Genomic DNA, 18,768 nt, shown 5'->3' on the forward strand with positions numbered 1-18,768 from the left:
TGAGATATAATGTGAAAATTTAAAAAGTGAAAAAAAAAAGTCAATAGCAATTGCAGTAAGTTGAAAACAGTAGTATTTTACACATGATACTATGCCATTCAGTTCATGAGAATTTAAGTAGTGTTGAGTTTAATAATGTCAATAGTTAAATACATACAACTGAGATATTGATTAATTATTTCTGCTTAAACATTTATGACAGTGTGTATTTTGAAAAGGTAACTCATTATATTGTTATCACTTTGTGTAAATCTAAATTGGCACTTAGAAAATGTTTCATATCATTTCGCAAAAATGAAACTTGAAAAGAAACAAGTTTGCTTTTCCAAAAAAGGGAGATGTAATATATGTGTAGCGCAGTCTGCAAACCCAGACCAGCATAGCCCCAGCAACAATGCACATCTCTAGGAGATGCCCAATCACAGTTTATCAGTGCCAAATTAGATGCAGTTGCTAGGCACCTATTATGTAACATGTACCCCTGTGAGGAACCAAGAGAACCCTCTCATGTAGGCTGCAACATAAGCAGTTAACTTCACTTGCACTCCAGAAGTTGAGGAATATAGAAGCACTGAACATATATCTGCTTGTGTCCACGTGTCTTGGTTGTATGGCTGTCTGAACCCACATATATATTATATAGAGACAATCTTAACAGGAACCAAGTCATTACCCTCCAAAAAAACATGCAAACCCACCTACATCAAACTCAATCGTAATGAACAGCCTCCAAGATGATATTAAAGTCTGATTCAGAAAAGGTGGCAGTCCTCAAACTGCTGGGGTCATCCCTGTCAATCACTCAGCCGCTCATTGCTTGGGATTCCGTCTGGGGCTGAACAGTCCCTGTCCGTGGTATATAGTCCTGCCTGGTGGGTTGTTCAGCCGACACCCGCTTCTCTGTAGTCTTGCACAACTTCAGCCAATGTGGAAAATGCCTCCTCAAAGTCAGGCTTCATAAGAGAACAGAGAAATACACATGTTGAATAGACTGGATTACATGTGTTTTCAAAGAGACATTTTCCCTCTATGGACTTGGCAACTGCATTTTCCATCCATCTGTACATACTTAATACTCAACATATTTCAATAATAGGAATGCACTTTGCATGCATCAGTTGTTGCTGTGTTGGGCCAGTCTTGGGCAAGCTCTCTAGCCGTCTGGAAAAGCCTCTGTTATAAAAGTATGCCTAAAATTTGTTGGTAAACTGGTCTACTTGGCTAACAATGATACAGAAAAAAAAAATGTGAATAGCATCATTGGATGTGACAGTTTTACTATGTGTGGGGTAGGGGAGAGTATGGAGAGGGGTTTGGAAAGTAATATGGTGTGGGTAGGAGAGGCCACTGAAAGACAGGCATAGAATGTAGATTGTGCTTAGACAGTGATATTATAATTGGTGTGTAAAGAACACAACAGTATTCTTTGGGAATTTGCAGCTGCCACATACTGTATACAAGCATGTTCTCGCCGTTCTCAAGGGAATGCAACTTCAATCTCTTGCCTACCACACTGTGGGTATGAGATGTTGATTCACTTTGTAGTTTGTAAGTAATACATCTATTTAATATCATATCATATACTGGATGTCCCCAAAAAAGCGGAATGGTAGATTTTCAGTATCTTGCATCCTAAATGTGATATATTTTGGACATCATTAGAAAGAGCATCTTCCGCAGAAGACAATGATACCAAAATCATTAAATTTGGTTCAGTGCTTTTTATTCTACGCCAATTTCTGTAAATGCAGTCATTTTCAAATTTCGCCGGATTTTTCGCGACTTATGAGATAATAATTTGAGTGCGACACGCGATCCACACGGTGAGTATTGCGTAAGCTCGGTGATCCGTGTCAACAAAAGATACAGCTTTCACATTGGGCGTGGGCCAGGAAAAAAACAGTGTGTGTGTGTGTCTGTGCGCGCCAAATGTGAAAGCTGTATCTTTTGTTGACATGGATCAATGAGCTTACATAATTCATCGTATGGAACGCGTGTCCCACCCAGATTATTATCTCATAAGTTGCAAAACTCCAGCAAAATTTGAAAATGACTGCATTTACAGAAATTGGCGTAGAATAAAAAGCACTGAACCAAATTTAATGATTTTGGTATCATTGTCTTCTGCGGAAGATGCTCTTTCTAATGATGTCCAAAATATATCACTTTTAGGATGCAAGATACTGACAATCCACCGTTCCGCTTTTTTGGGGACACTCGGTATATGATATGATAATAAATAGATGTATTACTTACGAGCTATAAAATGAATCAACATCTCATACCCACAGTGTGGTAGGCAAGAGATTGAAGTTGCATTCCCTTGAGAACGGTGAGAACATGCTTGTATACAGTATGTAGCAGTTGCAAATTCCCAAAGATTACTGTCGTGTTCTTTACACACCAATTATAATATCACTGTCTAAGCACAATCTACAGTATGCCTGTCTTTCAGTTGCCTCTCCTACCCACACCATATTACTTTCCAAACCTCTCTCCATACTCACCCCCACCCCACACAGACATAGTAAAACTGTCACATCCAATGATGCTATTCACATTTTTTTTTTTCTGTATCATGCTTGCCAAGAACATGCTTGCCGAAATGTCGGGATTGGGTAGGCCCTTTTCAGGGCCACTCACATACTCCAGAAAGAATACGTGGTGCACCGTGAAGCCTTCTACCACCCATTGCATAGCAACCCTAAAATAACTGTGTTATCAAGATTATTTCATTACCATAGCTGAAGAAGATAAAATTAAGGAGCAATAGATCACCTCTTCACAGTTGTAGCGATGATACCAGTGGAGAAATGCCTTGGCTTCGTACATGGCTCTCGCTCTGTCTGTCACTCTCTGCATGAAGTCTGTGATATGTGTCGTGTTCATGCATGTTGTCATCGACGAGGAATCCTTACTCAAAATACCCTGTCTGTTGCCTAGACAACACAAAAACGTTATAACAGATGATGAATAGATGACATCCTTGGATTTAAAAGAAAAAAAAAACAATCACTGCTAAAAGAATTCTTGATTACGGCAATATTTTACATCACCACAAATGTATTGTGACAAGGGAAAATATGCTAATGTGTACTAAGACAGTAAAAAGTACCATTGTATGTTGCATACTGCTAAATCCAAGGCCTATTTTAAAATTCTCTCTCTCTTTTACACATTAATGGTCACACAGTGTAGTAATACAAACAGCTGACTACTGATGGAAGACAGTTTTATAATGCATTGGAGGTATTGGTATAATGTATCATGCTATGAAAGAGGAAAAACCAGTCCAAATATATACTAGTCTGATAAGAAAGAGAAAAATATTATGAGTTTGACGGTAAAAATTTGATAAAAATTGGGTGAAAAATAAGAAGTTATGGCATTTTGAAAATTCGCTCATTTTTCAGGCAACTGTTCCTGAACGGACAATACGAATATGCAAATGGAAACGTGAGCATGTCATACCCTCACAACTTGCCATGTGTTTCTACATAAATTTTGAAATTTCCAGTTTTTCATTCAAACGCAATTAAGCCCAAGGCTTAAATCCTGGTATATCCAATTGCTCACTATTTTGAAGTTATTCAATCAGGAATAACATCATATTTTAATGACAGAAACATTGAATTTTTGTCATTTTTGGTACAGGATCAATGGAAAATTGTGAGGTTATGACGTGGTTGACCCATTCATTTGCATATTCAAATCCACTGTACAAGAACTGTTTTGCAGAAATTAGCAAAACTTCAAAATGTCATAACTTCCTCATTTTTCACCCAATATCAATCCAATTTTTACTGTTGAACTTGCAAGATTTTACTCTTCTTTAGCAGACTAACTTGTATTTGGACTGGATTTCTCCTTTAAAATTACAATACAATGCACTGAGACTGATATGTTTACATACAGACACAGAAAGAGAGATGAGAGACAGATGCATACATATATCAATGACTGGCACAATCGCTTCGAAACATACTATAATGAGCCAAAGACATTAAGATTGTGATATGTTCATGTCCTGCAGTCTGCATGAAGTACTAAACCTTCCACAGCACTCCCAGTATCTCACCTATCCAGAAATCAATGGGGAACGGATTCCACTTGACATAATTGAAGGCCCCTCTCAGCTTCTTCTCCACAACTTGAAGGCTGCCAGCGAAAGAGTTGGATGTGTCTCCACGCACAGCAACCAGTGAAGAGAGGGCTGACAACTTGGGTCAGCAGCAAGAGTAATGTCAAGGCAACATTAACAGCAGCAGAAAGCAAAACATCTGTATGCACACAGGTGAAACGGTTCAGTCTATAATGCCCAAGCTTTCTTTTCAACTGAAATAGTTGCTCACTGTATGTAATGAAAAATATAATTTATGCATTGCATACTTATTACCCATGCATTGCATCAAAAGATATATTTATTAGCTTTTGGATTGCCCCATTGAGAATAAATCATGCATCCAGCCATTATGTCTGTGTGCTTCAGCCTTTGGTGAGTTTGGACGGATTGGAGCTGATACTGAAGTCACTTTCTGAGAGCAAAAACTGTATGAATACCGTCAGTCTCAGAAAAAGAATTCTGTCATTATAATCTTTACGTCCTGGTACTACAATAGCTGGTCATACTGCATTTTGAATAGAAAATACATAAATAATTAAAGGTGTAGGGTTTTGTGAAAACACTAATTTTTTATTCAATTCCTTATGACTTTTCACATTAGGGCCGACATTCACATTGATTTGTGAACATTCAAATACTGGAATTGGAGAAGACTTCACATTAGGTAAACTGGTAGATTAATTGTGCTGTGTCTACAACTACACAGTTCATTATGCTTGAACATGTGTAGAAATCTTGTCCCATCATAAAATTGATTATTCAGTAAAAATTATGCATATAAAATCTAAAATAATCAGCAAAAGGTTCTTTACAAGGATACCGGCTTTCCATCAGCATTGTAACGAACTGTATTCTGGATCAGGTTGGAGGCCATGGATTCCCATGTGGATTTGCTGGACGAAAAAAAAAAAACAAAGGGAAGAAAAGTAATCCAATGCAAAACTGCAAAACAACTTGTATACACATTATACAAAAGCAATGCAAATCCACAGCATCTAGCATAAGAAAGCACTGCGATAAAGCACTAAATTCTTGAGAATTCATTCATTCATCCATCTTAAGATTTCTTCAGTTTTATTTTCTGCCAAAGAGAGCCATGACAGGGGCAAGGAAAAACTCTTTGCACATGCACTAAAGATCATACAAATCTAGTATTTTATATTTTTCATACAGTGCCAAAATATAGCAAGATTATTTACAGAACTTCTCTTATTTGTAACCTGTTTATGTGAAGAATTCATATTTGAGACATGAATATTTACAATAAGAATATTTTAGACATTAAATAAAACAGATCTAGACAATCAATTATTAATAAAACAATACATACATCAGTTCCTGATCAAGGACATTGTACACCCACTACTGCTAGAAGCAACAAAGCAACATTATTTTATCTCTCGGTTTGTTTTTTACTTTTTAAATCAATTCTAACTAATGAAAAGGAGGAACATGTCACACATGTCACACCTATCACATCCCCCCCCCCCCAAAAAAAACAAAAAAAAACACACTTCTAATCACAATGTGTTTTGTGACTTGCCCTTGAGCCATCCAAGCAGGGCTTTAATACCTACCTCTTTGTTATGTGGTTGACATGAAGGAACTTATACACGGGCATAGGTGCAACAGATCTCAGTAGCTCCCATGCCTCAGTCCCACACGAAATACCACTGGAAGAAATATCACACTGAAATTGTGAAATTTTCAGGATGAAATGTTTGCTCAATTCACAAGGTCCTGTCTTGAAAATATTGAATTACGTACAAAATATGACCAGAAAAAAGAAACCTACACTGCATATCACATCAGTTGGTTGTCTCGACAGCAAACAGCAATATCAATAGCCAATACACCTCTGCTTCTATACTATGATTATTGGAGCGGTTGTGTAAGCGCTACTGATTACCACCATATTTTGTCCGAGATTTGGTAAATCAGCTTTCCTGAAATACTGCATGGATACATGTTGTACCTTGATTCAATCAGGTAATGTCTAATTGTAATAACTTTCGAATTTAACGAAGGCTCTTAGAATTTAAGCACTACACATATGCACGGACCTTCTACTTTGAATATTTGGCATTGGACAGCTACCAACTGTCAAACTGCTCAACAGACTGCAGTGTGGCCATACATAGAATCCTGTACACATCTTCAAACATTGCAGGCTGAAAGACTTTTTACCTGGTTGTCATGTTACTGGAGATGGGACACAGTAGCCCTGCCAGTGAGTCTGAGATGTAGCCATTCATCATCTGGATGTTGACATTGGCTGCATCACGGGTCGCCTTGGTGACGTTCATGCCCTGCAACTGATGCAAGACTTCATCGTTGTGGAATAGAATGACACCATCTGCAAACCTGAAAGAAAGACAGTTTGTATTACGATAAGATTGCACATATCATAAAGTCAGAATAATTATCTTCTGTCCCCGGTAAGTTACAAAAATCAATGAAATTTTGTAGAGTCTGGTTACTAAACATACTACTGTTTTTTCCAAACAGAAAGATTTAAAATTTGTATCTTGCTACAGTGTATAGAGTTCAGCCAGAGAGGAAGCACCTGCACAGTAAAAACTGCCACCAAATATCATTCAAATTCTAGTCAATTGCTTCCAGTAATGCATACAATGCAGCAAGCTGCATACAGAATAACCGACTGCAAAGATGAAAGCTACAGTTGATATACTGGTAAATGCAGTATGTTCGTTTTCTGTGTTGACTGCTAGAGGAAAACATGAAAATCTATGACATGTGTCAGACGAGGGACAATTCAACTTACTTCTGCATCCAGGAAAGGCACATGAGGTTGTTGTAATGCTGTAAGGGACTCTCCCCGTGGCTGTGTGGGGCTACTGAAATGTCGAGGAGGTATGCCATTGGGTAGGCATCTCGAATCCCCTCACACAGCCGGGAACCAAAACCTGGGAAGCAGAAGAAACATTCAAAATTAAGCAATGCTCTCATTCAATAGAATACGCCCATCATAGCAAACCATAACTTGACACATCACACCTTGTACATTTCTTTGCTTTGAATTTTTCCCCCATATCATCTCTTTAACCCATTTAGCACGAGTTCCGAATATACTCCAGCAGGTGTCTATGGGAAATGTGTGTTGCAGCAAAATTAAACTGTCCGCAACGGGTTAAAATGTACCTATCTAACTTTTAAAATAAACCTTTTTTTTTAAGCTTTTATCCTCACATAATGACACACGAGCACAGGACATGAAAATGTGAAACCTCCCCAAACAAAAAAGAAACTGCACTTTGATATTTCACATGCAGCATCTTATACATTAATTTCAGCTCCATTTTTTTCTCTTTTACTTCATTATGTATCATTGTCACTTGACAGCACAGGTTAAACATACACTTTTTTTGTATAAGCTACATGTAAGCACAAAGTGCTAACCTCATCCTGTGCATCCTTCTTGAGGTAGGCAAATCCCCACCATCATCAATTCCATCCTTTTGTACTACTACATTGATTACTGTAAACCATCAATAGTTGTGCATGATTAATTTGTCACGCTGAGTGGTCAAAAACTATTTGCAGGTTGTTGAATTCACACTGTGCAATTGTCAACCCATTCACAATGTGCGGACAAAATTGTGAATACATTTTCGCTGGTTTTCAGAATTTGCACTAGCCAAAAGTTGCACGAAATACGCGAAAATTGATGTACAGTGAAAATTTCTTCATTTACAGTATCATCATCTTCTGTGGAACCTCTTCACAATCTTCACAAATTACATTACAATGACTGCTAACCTGAACCCGTTCCACCACTCAAACTGTGCATAATGACGGATCCACAGAAGCAGTCACATCGTTCTATCTCTCTCCTCATAGTCTCCAGGGTCTGCTCCACCAGGGCTGTGCTGGGATTTCTGGCTGTACCATGGTAACCTACACACAACAAACACATCAAGTACATGTCATTTGATTTATTTCATTTTTTTTCTCGACAAGATTGGACCCTGTCCCTCGGATAGGACATAAAATGGAGGTCCTGTGTATGAGAGAGTAACAACTCATGCACGTAAAAGATCCCCCTTCATTCATTAATCGCAAAGCGCAGGGTGTTTAACCCGGTGAAGTGGTCCCACCTCACATCCAACTCGACCCCATGGAAGACCAGCTTAACGTAGCTGAATATGGGCTATCCAGCCATCTTCTCAGATGGAAGTGAACAAACAAACAAACAAACAGACAAACAAACAGACGAACAAACAGACAAACAAACCCAATGTTACCAAGTGACAGTTATCATTGATTGTGAGATCAATGATAACTCTGATCGACTTATAATCCAGTCAACTAAAAGTTCTGGTTTTAAAAAGAGACTTAGAACTGATTTGAAGTTATAACTGACTTATCAACTAATGACTGATTTGGGAGAGGTATCATTGATTTCTGGGACTTTAATCAATTTGATAAAACGGGGCCCTGATGAGTCCTTATGGCTCTGTGGATAAAACAGAGACCCTCAATCTTGAGGCTTCTGGTTCAAGTCCACCAGCAGAAGTGGTAGTGTATAAAAGTCAAGCTATATCATTCCCATAAGGTTAATTCTTCCTAAGCTTAGCAGCCCCTTGAGTTTTACAGGGAAAGTATGTTGCCCAGATGTAAGAAATATTATTCCAAGAGTTCAGTTCCCTAACTTTCAGATTACTGCACTAACAATTAATGGCAGAATATCTAGGTTTTATCTAGACTTTCGTGGTATTTTGCTAATGGTGAAATCTGATATTAAAGCATATCTGTCAAATTTTGCACAAGAAATAATATCGATACTGAAATAACATATAATTATGATGGGAACAATGCCTTTAGAAAGCACAATCAAATTGCCTCAAGGCAATATAGTTAGGCATGATGGCTGACAGAAAAAGAAGTTCAAACCCCAGACCTCATGTACACCTCAGCATAGAGGCATACCATGTAACTGATATAATTACAGATCTATGGAAAAGACAGAGGGAGGGACAGACGAAAAGAAAAAACATCACAGTAAAAAAGGGATCACTTCATTAGTACCTTCCATTAAACTAATAGATAAATACATATATAAATGAAATAATAAATGAATATATGAATAAATTAATACTGGCTTGATGTGTCAATGGAATGAGCCAAGCATGCAAGCGAGTTTGTACCTCATGGCTAAAAGACTTCATCGGTGAAATCTACCAGGATGAAGGGATTGTTACTTACCCATTGCCCAGTTCATTCCTCTTCCCTGCTTGCTCAAGACTACATTGGTATCTCTGACAGGTAATCTGGGCACAATGGGGATTATGAAAATTATGAGGTTTTGTTCAGGTTGTGTAATCACCTTCCTTTACTTCACAATGAATTTATATTCATGAGGTAATTTTTAGAAATGTTTGTTATGACCTGGTAGAATAATAATGATGATGATAACAACAACAACAACAACAACAACAACAACAACAACAACATCAACAACAACAACAACAACAACGGATTATAGTTCACATTGCACTCATCTCAAAACACTATTTTTCTAAGCTGGTAACCTAAGCCCTTAAAACTGAACACGCATCATGGTAATCTCTGGATATTCTTATTCTCTCAAGTAAACTTGGAAACTAAAATGCCAAATAGTAGTAATGGTAATGTTTGTATACAAAAATACTCAAGATGAGTTGCTCTAATCAATAACATGTGATCATATTACAATAATCAAAAACAAAATCCAATGAAAAATATACTGAAATTTTCAGCATGTCTCTGTTCATTCAATGAGGATGCAAAAACAACCATAAATTCTTAGCTGCTAAGCTACTGGAGACAGGTAGGATTTTGGTACAATCCATCAAATTCAAGAAACCACAGAACTGTGGTTTGGCACTTCATCTTTTCAATATAATTTCTACTCTTCACTGCTAATGTTATCACATACTGTACGAGAAAAAAAGTAATATGAATTGTTTGTTGTTTGTATAGATCATTTGTTTAGTTGCAAAATTATAAAAAAATAGCATAAATTGCTACAGTTAAAATTTATTCTCAAATTTGCAACATATTTAGATGATCAAAGTTCCCAGTTTCTTTTTGTGCAATATCTAGTTCCATCCAGTCTTTCTCGATATCAGATATGCAGTGAAATTCACAGGCAAAAAATTACACAACAAGATCAGTGACAATTATGACCAAAATATCCCCATGGAGCTCTCCATGACATCCCCTCCCCCAACCCTCCCCCCCCCCCTCCCTGCTAAATTAACCCTTTTTGTGCCAATGACTTTGGACAGTGTATTAAACTCTTCTGTGTAACAAAGCAGCCTCAAAGCACACAGAGGATCAAGTAAAGGAGTAGCTCTGGGCAGGTCAACATCATGATCATTCCACTCACTCACATTTTGCTGTTTCTCACGAGGGATGTAATAACCTTCTTCTCGGTGTCCACATGGATGGATGGGAGCTTGTTGTCTCTCCTCCATAATGTTCTCCTGAAAATAAAAACAAAAACATACCCCTCCTGATGATCTGATGGCCACAATTGTAATCCTGCACTGAGCTACACACCTTTTACACTTGTAGATGCTTGATGTACATGTAATAACTTTACAAAAAAACAACTTTCAGGTGATAAAAGAATGTCTATTCTAATGGGGTTTGAAATCTTGATTTGAGTTTTTGACGTATGAGCTTCCTGACCTATCAATCAAACTTGCAAAGCATGAGACAGAAAGCACAGCAAAAGCAGACCAAATGACATTTCGCATGGTCTGTGGACTGAAGTAACTGTAGTGTTGAGCTTACAATGTTAGCACTGCATCCTCAATCATGTTTTGGAGGTTAAGCCTTCAAGGCTTGAAGTCCACACAACGAATTGAGCAAATCAAGATTCGAAAACACCTTGAGACCTTGATTTGCTAATAGAGATTCTCAAATCATAATGACAATAAATTGCTTTCAGGCACACAAAATATGGCAAGATTGGTGTCTTGGTATTAAGAATCACTACAACGTATTTTTCTAAAAGAGAATTGTGATTACCAGCTCAGACATTTTTCTACTGTCTGAAAGGGGGGTCAAGTCAATTGAGATATAACTTTATTCTAACTTACTCATGATAAAAGTGCTGAATCACCACAAATTAAATACCGGAGGGGTACATTCTTCATTTAGTTTGCCCCGTTCTCAAATCAGGCAATCAAGCCGACATACAACTGTACACACTTAATTAACGCTTGTCAAGGGCAGGTCCACACAATGGTCAGCTAGTTTGCTTGAGTTATAAAGAACAGAGTGAACTCATGACAAACAGAATGACTGAAGTGTTATTGACATTTGAACATAGATAAGGTGTGACATTTCAAAGCTATACCTCTTTTCACAAGAAAGTGATAATGAAAGAATTCATTAACACTAAACACTCTGATTGCTTTGTGTACACACACACACACACACACACACAAAATTATAACAAAAACGAACACTCCTACTTATTTATGTTTTGTTGAGTAATCTAACTACAACACTTCCCTACCTTCCCCCTCCCAAAGAGTGTTGTTGCTAGGTTGTTATCACAGCACTGAAAAAAAAAAATGAAGCTAACTTGATGGTTGCATTAACAATGAAACATGTAGCACTGTTTGTCTACCAATTCTAAAACGTTGGCATTATCCTGAAATACATTGTAGGTCCCCACTCCATTCACAACCATTCATTTTGACATGTGTTGTCATGTGTTTTGTCGGTGACTGCTATGCACCTCCATAGACTTTGCACATAGTGAAGACGCACATGCAGAACAAGAGGGGACCGATATCATGATTTAGCCAAAAACTTATGCACTATTGTCTATTACCAGCACCACTTATGACAACTGACGACTCACTTAGCTTCTTCATCTCTCAAAACTGTCTGCCAAAACTGCTGACCGAGTTGGTTTCCACATTGACCGATGTGAAGAAAGACAGTAGACATCACAAAAAGATTGACCTCACTTTCTGTGTAAAAAGCAATGATAAGAACACAATACATTACATAATTGCACAATTGTTCATTGCTCATCATTAAAAAAACAAACAACAGAAGATAGTTGCTCTTGTTGTTATAAATACTGAATTGCAAATCAAATTTACACTTTGTTGTAGAAATGGGCCCTCGGTCAACATTGCAAATCCTGCATTGACTTCATCCCATCTGCCCATATGGCTGGATGGCATCCATAGTTCCAATAATCCAGGGGGCGTTTCATCAACGAGTTCGTCGGAGGTTTTCACCGACAAATTTGCTATCAGCCAATCAGATGCAAGGATTTCAGTAGCTTTTAACAGTTGTCAGTGTAAATCACTGACAAAAAGTTTCATGAAACTGTCCCCTCGCTGGTGCAGTTACAGAACTTTCCATCAACGAAGTCTAGAACTACCGTACTAGACTATGTACATACAATTAAATAATCAATTAAAGTTAATATAGATCTAAATTACAATTAAATTTAACCATCTCATCTTGCTAGTCTCTACATCATGGCATTTATACATACAGGCAAAATACATAGAGTAGATCTAACTTTCGACATATGTGCCATGTGTAACTGCACCTCATTACAATAACGATACTAGGTTGGTGCCCGGCCTGGGTGCACGTCACGAGACCGACACCCACGAGTCATACAGCCCACAAGTCACACAGCTCACAAGTCATACAGCACATGAGTCTGACACTAAGCCAACAAGGCCCACGAGACCGACACATTACCGTTTATGCGCTGTGTTGTATCTGTCGAACTCGTACTGTGGGCTGTTTTTACGGAGTGTCGAACTCATGGGCTGTATGACTCGTGAGCTGTATGACTCATGGACCTGTTTTCAATGTCGAACTCTTGGGCTGTATGACTCGATCGTGGGTGTCGGTCTCGTGGGATAACCCCCCCCCCCCCCCCCCCCCCCCCCCCGGCCCTGGCCTTGGTAGTACTGTAAAAGTGGAAATTTTCGCAGTGTTGAAATTGAATAAAAGCGCGAAAATAAAAGCATGCAAATATTTTTGCTTGCCATATGTTCCCGTGTGTGATGTCTTGATTCCGCGGAATTAAAGACACGTTAAACTCTTCTTACCCAGCGAAGCGCGAAAAATTAATCGCGGGAAAATATCCACTTTTACAGTACCCTCTGCAGTCTAGACTCGTGGGCTAAATTTATGTTACAGTCAATTATGCCGGATTGAGTTCCATTCTGTCCGGTATGGGTCTACCTGCTGTATGGGCGAGCGCGGGCGACACGACGCAGTGGGCTGGTACTGCATGCCAAAAAGAGAATCTTTGCCGAATCTTTCTACCACCACTTGAAGAAAATACAGTCAAACCTGCCTTAGCGGCCACCTGTCTATAGCGGCCACTGAAAAAATCCCCCGAGAGAAAAGCCCTGTTAAAGACCCTGTGTAAAGCGACCACCTGTTAACGCGGCCAGCGGCCACAAAGTTTGTTTCCCCGCAACCTGTCAACAGCGCCCACAGACCCGATGGAGCCGAAGCCGAGCCAATAATTCAGTGTGTTTTTCTGCTTTGTAGCGTGCCAGTTATTCCTTGACCTTGGCAACGTTCAGTGGTCGCCACCGCTGCATTCATCACTCATTCAGTTATAATACTTAACGACTGTAACATATACACATGCTGTACAACAATTTCATAATTTTATAGTAGGATACCGATTAGTTTACCGCAGAACTACCAAGTCTCACGCATTGTGAGTGAGACTCAAGCATGTAGGGTCTGTCTCACGATCTCACGCATGACACCCATTTTTCTCACGCACTGGGAGCATAGCTTAACGGATTATTAAAGTGAGAGTTGCAATTGAAGGTATATTCCCTTTTGTCTTTCAAAATAAGTAAAAAATATTTACTTAACCCTCTCGATACTGAAATCCCCATAGACTTAATACCCAGGCCCCCAGGTTCCCGTATGGAATGGGTTAAGTATGCACCAATTAAGAGCTAAAAATTGACTAAGTTCCCTACCGTAGGAGGACAAACACCCCCTCCCACACCCTCCCCTCGCTCAGTCGCTTCGCTCCCTTGCTCACACACATGCACGTGCGCCGGGATGCTGAGTCATGAAAATCTCACTCACAAAAATGTTTTGCACTTGGCATCTATAGGCGTGGTCAGACTTGCAAAAGATTGAGAAGTTTAAGGGCAATTCCGCAGTTAGGTGGACATGACATGGATAAAAGAAATGTGCCTCTTTATCTTACTCTTTAATTTAGGTACCAACTAATGCCATGGATGTTCACCAATCATTAAGGTCTTTCAAATTCAGTACATTTTATTTTTCGTATTTATTGATTTCGCGAGATCTAAAACCATCATTTAAAATGTACATGTGGGACTGGGGATGCTGAAATTCACTTAAATGCAAATTACAGTGGGTTCCTTTGAAATTTTTTCCTCAAAGTTTTGCTAATGGGTAAAAGATGAATACATTTGAATACTCCAGAAGTCATGTGACATTTTGTCAATTACAAAAGGGTGAAATGACCTGCGGAATTACTCCGGACAAATGTAATGTTACTATTCGTAACGTTACTAACCATGCTTTTGGGGGTCTGGCTAAAAAATAATTGGTCGAACTGCTAAAAAAATTTGTGTGAACATTTGTCATGATGCAATAATCAAAATTAGTGCAACACTTTGTTTGAAGTGACTTGAATTTTTGCACACTTTTTGTTACAAGACATTGATTTTTTTGTCATGTCCTTTTTTCATAACGTTACTAACCTGCCCTTTAAGTTGCCATAGCAATTCTAATATTTCATGGATTGTATTCATTCTTTTCTGTATCATAAACCTGGGAAGGATGAACATGTTTTTGACATAATTTTGACTTGAAATGAATAAATGGTAATTTAGTAGTAAAAATAAATATCTGAATTTGTTCAAATGTAACGTTACTAACCGCGGAATTGCCCTTAAGATCGCGATCTTTAAGATCTCAAAGTTTTGCCAGTGTGACCGCAAACTTCCCCCAAAACTTCTCGCGAAACTTCCCATATCAACTAGGGATTTTTCCCCCTCCCCCTCCAAACACTTTGATCTTTTGCCAGTGTAACCGCGAGAATCTGAAACTTTGCGATCTTTGTCACGTGACCAGTCCACCACCTGCGAGGCCATTGTCATGTACAGATGGGCATTGTTACGTCACAATAACTAGCCATTGGACGGCGCGTTCTTTGTTTTGTCTTGCGCGCGCGCACTGATGACCTGCCAGTGTGAACGCACGACAAAAGATCGAGAAGACTTCGCCATGTTTTGCCAGTCTGACCGCGCCTTATGTTACTGGCATTCCTCAATGCATGAAGCACTTGTGTGCACACGTACACACATACATATGTGTAAATGTAAGTACCTACAAGGCCTGGTCCCACTGCATTTACGGATGCAAAAAGTATGTAAAATGTAAAAAAAAATCTTGCCATCCGTTGGAAAACACTGTGTACCGGTACTCATCGCATACGTGTTTCATATGCTCTATCCATCGAGCATCCATCCGCTGTGATTTCACCCGCGCAAAAACTTTTAGAACGGATGAACTTTCCGCCATGTATGATGTGAATCCGCGACATACAAGCAACAAACATTGTATGTCCGTTATCATCCCTTAACGTCCGCTGTATCCTCTCTGCATCCTCTGGGTATGGTACATGGAACATCTATACATCATTAATACCTTGTAGCACGTATAGAAATAGAAAGGATGTAAGCATATGCATCTTGTATATAAAGTATTTAGAACGGACAAAGTGTTAGTTTCTGTTAGGCGTACGTGATGCATCCTGTTCATCCGCTCTGCATCCGCTCTGCATCCATTTCGCAATTATCTCCGGTAACCCTTTCGGAGCCGTCATCCACTTCTATGCACTAGGCTTCCGATGAACATCCATTTCAACATCCCCTCTAACGGTTACATACCCACGTTCGTTCTTTTTCTGTTCTGTTTTCGCCAATTTTTTTTTCAATTTCTGGAGCACAGTACGTATTTGTCCGTATGGGGTCGCTGCTGCGGTAACGATGATACATGACATGTGTAACATTACATGTAATGTTAGGCAATGCTCACAAAGTTGGATGATAACCCGTCTCTTGTGTAACATTGCATGTAATGTTAGGCAATGCTCACAAAGTTGGATGAATAGCGGCCACGACCACTTCATCCGTTTTCCTTGGGTGGCCGCTACAAACAGGTTTGACTGTATCCAATGTGGTAATCATGTAGAAATGCACACCTACCGTTCGCTTCGCCGTTTGTCAATCAAATTTTGTGCAGCTCTTGGAGATGCTAAATTCAACCATATCAGAGAGTTTTCATAGAATTAGAAAGCCGAAAAGGGAAGAAAAATGAGAAATCGGAGTTGAAAAGTACGTCGGTCGCGATCATAGTTCCGACGTAGTAAGCAGTGCATCGATTTCACAGAGAACGATGTCAACGATTATAATCGATTCTGGTAGTCTCTAATTAGCCGCTTACTAACAATATTAACACGACTTGTGCAATACGTGTGGGCCCTAGATCTATTTTCATTTTCGTATTTTTTCTCATTCTTTTCATTGCCACTATCATGTTTATCACTACTTAAATTATTGATACAGATTATTCATACCAGGATTTAGACGTCCTTCCTTTAGAAATTGTGGCAAGTATTTATAATTTTATCATGACAAAAGTTAATGATTTAATTTGAATAATGTTGAAGGGAAAAGAATGAGGTTGAAGGAAAAGTGGAAGAAAAGAGTAAGGCTATTAGAAGGAGGGAGAGAGAGAAAGAGAGAGAAAAGAAGATGAGGAGGAAGTTGAATTCGAAGGGGATTTGTTGTTTGTTTCTGGTGATGGTAAATGGTATTAAATTTATGTTTTTAATTGATAAGTTCAATTTATAGTATAAATTATTGTTTTTATGATAGTAACGCTATTCATTATTCCATTTCATTTTATTAATTATGTATACAAGAACTGCAACCCCAATATTTGCTTTTGTTTCGTAGTAAGGTCCATTTTATTATCTTTTATTGTTTTGTACACACATTATCCTCCCATCATTCAGTCAGCAAAATAAGTTGACAGATACAATGTTTGTATACAGTCAAACGCAGCACGCAGGAGAAAATTAACTAAAACAACAAAAAATAGACGCATCGAAATCTCTTTCTTAAACTTTTTACTGTTAAGCCGACGTAATTATTGTGGTTAAACACCAAACAAGCGGCTGTATCACAGACTATAACGATCGATCATCATTATTATATCGCTTTCCCCCATAATCGATCATCAATCATGCTACGCTGATACAGCCGTCGATCGGCGTACTTTTGAGTCAAAATTAGCTACTTTTCTTCTGTAATTGGCTATGAAATTTCATGAAACCATCAGATATGGTTCATCTTGACATTTCTGATAGCCACGAGAAGTTTTTATCGACAAATTAAGGAAGGAAATGGTAGGTGTGCATGGTGTGCATTTCTACATGATTTCTACATGATGGTAGTGACTAGTGTAACGTTAAATATTTTAGCAATCCCAATACAGAAAAAGGGGATATGATAGTATATCCTGTAGCAAAATCACCTCAATCGTCGACAATGCTCAGCCACTGCTCAACATGATGAAGAAATCATTGGCAACGGAGAATTACCGAGTTATATTTTGAGATACATATCGCTGACGACGGTATCCCTCGGCCTCGCTTGTGCTTCTTCGTCGCCTTTAGTTTACGTACAATCTAGCTGATCAACGTAACTCTCCCGATTTTACACGGCCGCTGGTGAAACGCAAGTGACTGCCGCCCTCTAGCGTTCAGCGGGGATAATCGAACCTGGGTCAGAAGCAAAAGTGTGCACCAGATCGTTGAATTTCAGTTCTAAAAATGAAAAAAGTCATTCTCTCGAATAAGAGACGCAATTGCCGAACTTTTCACAAAAAGTGTGCCTCAGATCGCTTTATTTCAATTCTAAATAAGCAAAAAGCTCCGTCGGATGTGGGAGGGGACACCCCTTCCCACACCCTCCCCCATCTACCTTGTACATACACAGTGATGATGCACACGCGGAATAAGAGCCAAATTCCGTGATTTAGCTTTTAATACTTCCCTTTAAAAAAAAAAACTTATATACTTGCATCATTTATTATTTTTTCTTTTTCGGGAAAAAAATATTTAAGTAGGTCCCCTATTCCACCAAAGGTTTTGCACCAGACCGCTGAATTTCAGGTCTGAAAATACAAAATCATTCTCCTGTTCGAGGAGATATACCCCTCTCCTACACCCTCGATTTCATGCTTTTTCTGTTTGCTTAAAGGGAAGGTACAGTATTGGTGGAGATGAGAATTGGGATTTTTAACTTTTTGCGTGATACCAAGAAAACACTTACGATATAGTACAGAGCATACCATTTTGAGAGGAATTCAAAGTTTATTTGATGAAAATCGGGTTTGGAATTACTGAAACATCCAAAACAAAGTAAAACAAAGCGATCGTAATAAAGTGTGGGTCCCACACTTTATTAGAATCGCTCTCTTTGGATATCTCAGTCATTTCAAAACCAATTTTCATCAAATAAACGTTGAATTCCTCATAGATAACATGTTCTTTCATATTTCACAAGAGGTTT

The 18,768-nt window shown here is 38.7% G+C and overlaps 1 protein-coding gene across 1 annotated transcript; it reads right to left on the reverse strand.

Moving 5' to 3' along the window:
* Nucleotides 1-570: 570 nt before the first annotated feature.
* LOC139716877 (uncharacterized) lies at nucleotides 571-17,816 on the reverse strand. Its single transcript, XM_071628405.1, has 12 exons — nucleotides 17,729-17,816; nucleotides 12,006-12,117; nucleotides 10,519-10,611; nucleotides 9,350-9,414; nucleotides 7,904-8,041; nucleotides 6,909-7,050; nucleotides 6,311-6,487; nucleotides 5,701-5,796; nucleotides 4,944-5,016; nucleotides 4,079-4,220; nucleotides 2,779-2,939; nucleotides 571-953 (listed from the first exon to the last, which is right to left on the reverse strand). Exons 2-12 carry the CDS (start codon nucleotides 12,092-12,094, stop codon nucleotides 882-884), a joined length of 1,248 nt encoding a protein of 415 aa, XP_071484506.1. The 5' UTR covers nucleotides 12,095-12,117; nucleotides 17,729-17,816; the 3' UTR covers nucleotides 571-881.
* Nucleotides 17,817-18,768: the final 952 nt, after the last annotated feature.

Source organism: Diadema antillarum, unplaced genomic scaffold, assembly GCF_040938485.1.
Source record: "Diadema antillarum isolate AM-2024a unplaced genomic scaffold, OU_Dant_1.0 scf00000071, whole genome shotgun sequence".
Classification (NCBI taxonomy): Eukaryota; Metazoa; Echinodermata; class Echinoidea; order Diadematoida; family Diadematidae; genus Diadema; species Diadema antillarum.

What these genes read in the sequence shown, in the direction of transcription:
- LOC139716877 (XM_071628405.1), bottom strand. Translation starts at nt 12,094, where the DNA reads ATGTCTACTGTCTTTCTTCACATCGGTCAATGTGGAAACCAACTCGGT. An exon ending in GTCAACCACATAACAAAGAG is followed by an intron (nt 5,017 to 5,700) that starts GTAGGTATTAAA and finishes TTTTTCGTCCAG; the next exon opens with CAAATCCACATGGGAATCCA. An exon ending in ACAATGCTGATGGAAAGCCG is followed by an intron (nt 4,221 to 4,943) that starts GTATCCTTGTAA and finishes TGCTGACCCAAG; the next exon opens with TTGTCAGCCCTCTCTTCACT.